Consider the following 1,192-nt stretch of genomic DNA (forward strand, 5'->3'; position numbering starts at 1 on the left):
CTGACCTTTCTCTATCGTCTTCATAGATGGCTACTAATGACCCTCTGTCGAACACAGAATCAAATTTTCCTATTGCCTCTACATCAATGCTGAAAAGGTCGCAGCAATAGAGTTGAAGCCGACTATCGCCAGACTGAAAAAAATAAAAAATAAAGCGTTGACCTTCAAGCTTGTGATATGCCATTGCTATAAATATATGCAAGAAGTATCACCATACAACTGGTTATTTTTCAAATGCAATATTATTTGTTCTGGCTTTTGGGTCTGCAGTGTACATTCTTTCTCAGGTTCAAAATCAAGTTTTATTGTTTTACAAGATAATTTTAGCTAATTTTAGGTTGTAAAAAAAAAAAAAAAGTGCTGGCAGTGATAACCGGTCAGGGACTCCTTTTGGGTTGCAGATAACAAATATCAAATATATGACTTTAAATTCTGTGTAAATTTTAATTTTATATGATAATAGAAATTATTTGAAAAGATAATATGAAGAAAAGATTAAAATGTTACCACGACACACTACAAACAACAACTATAATCTGATCTCATTAATGTGAGTGGTTAATCCTACAAGCAGAGGTTCTGAAAATTAGTCCCTAGTTACACTTATTGTAAAAATGAGAAAATATCAAATAACATAAATTAATAACAAGCCTTCTTACAAAGTCTGAGTGCATAAAGAGACTGAGAGAAAAGTGCACTGACTTATCTATAAACCTATTTGCACAATCTTATCTTGCAGTTATCACAAATTGGCTTTTCATGCTGACAGTAAGCTTTTCTCAAAAAATTGTTAGCAACATGGCATGCTGTTGCTCTGCCACCTGATGTCCATAAATGACAAGTACCCTAGAAGTACCTCTTTTTATATACACTATATACTACACTTGATTCAAATCTTTTCAACTAAATTTCTTTAGCTTTCTATTTAAAGTCATAAACAGATACGCTGAATGTGTCTATAGTACTAAGTTAAAGGCTGACAGGTTATATACTAAACTACTGAAAAATTACTCTTATTTCAGATACAAACCTTGTATAATTTTGCCCATGATAGCTGGTCTACACTATAGGGAATATTGTGTTCAATGAAGAAATCTACAACTGGCTTTTCAACTCCTTCAATGCCAACAACATGATGTCCTTCATCATAGCACCTGAAATATAAATAAACATCAAGAAAGAATAATCCAAA

General features: G+C 32.3%; 1 protein-coding gene across 1 annotated transcript in view; it reads right to left on the bottom strand.

Annotated features, from left to right (window-relative positions):
• LOC119590807 (thiopurine S-methyltransferase-like) overlaps positions 1-1,192 on the bottom strand; it is a gene marked incomplete in the record, with an annotated part of 4,764 nt that overhangs the window by 2,317 nt on the left and 1,255 nt on the right. The window contains 2 exon segments of the mRNA XM_037939540.1: positions 6-133; positions 1,031-1,154. Coding sequence (XP_037795468.1) covers positions 6-133; positions 1,031-1,154 — 252 coding nt within the window.

Source organism: Penaeus monodon, chromosome 27 (genome assembly GCF_015228065.2).
Source record: "Penaeus monodon isolate SGIC_2016 chromosome 27, NSTDA_Pmon_1, whole genome shotgun sequence".
Classification (NCBI taxonomy): Eukaryota; Metazoa; Arthropoda; class Malacostraca; order Decapoda; family Penaeidae; genus Penaeus; species Penaeus monodon.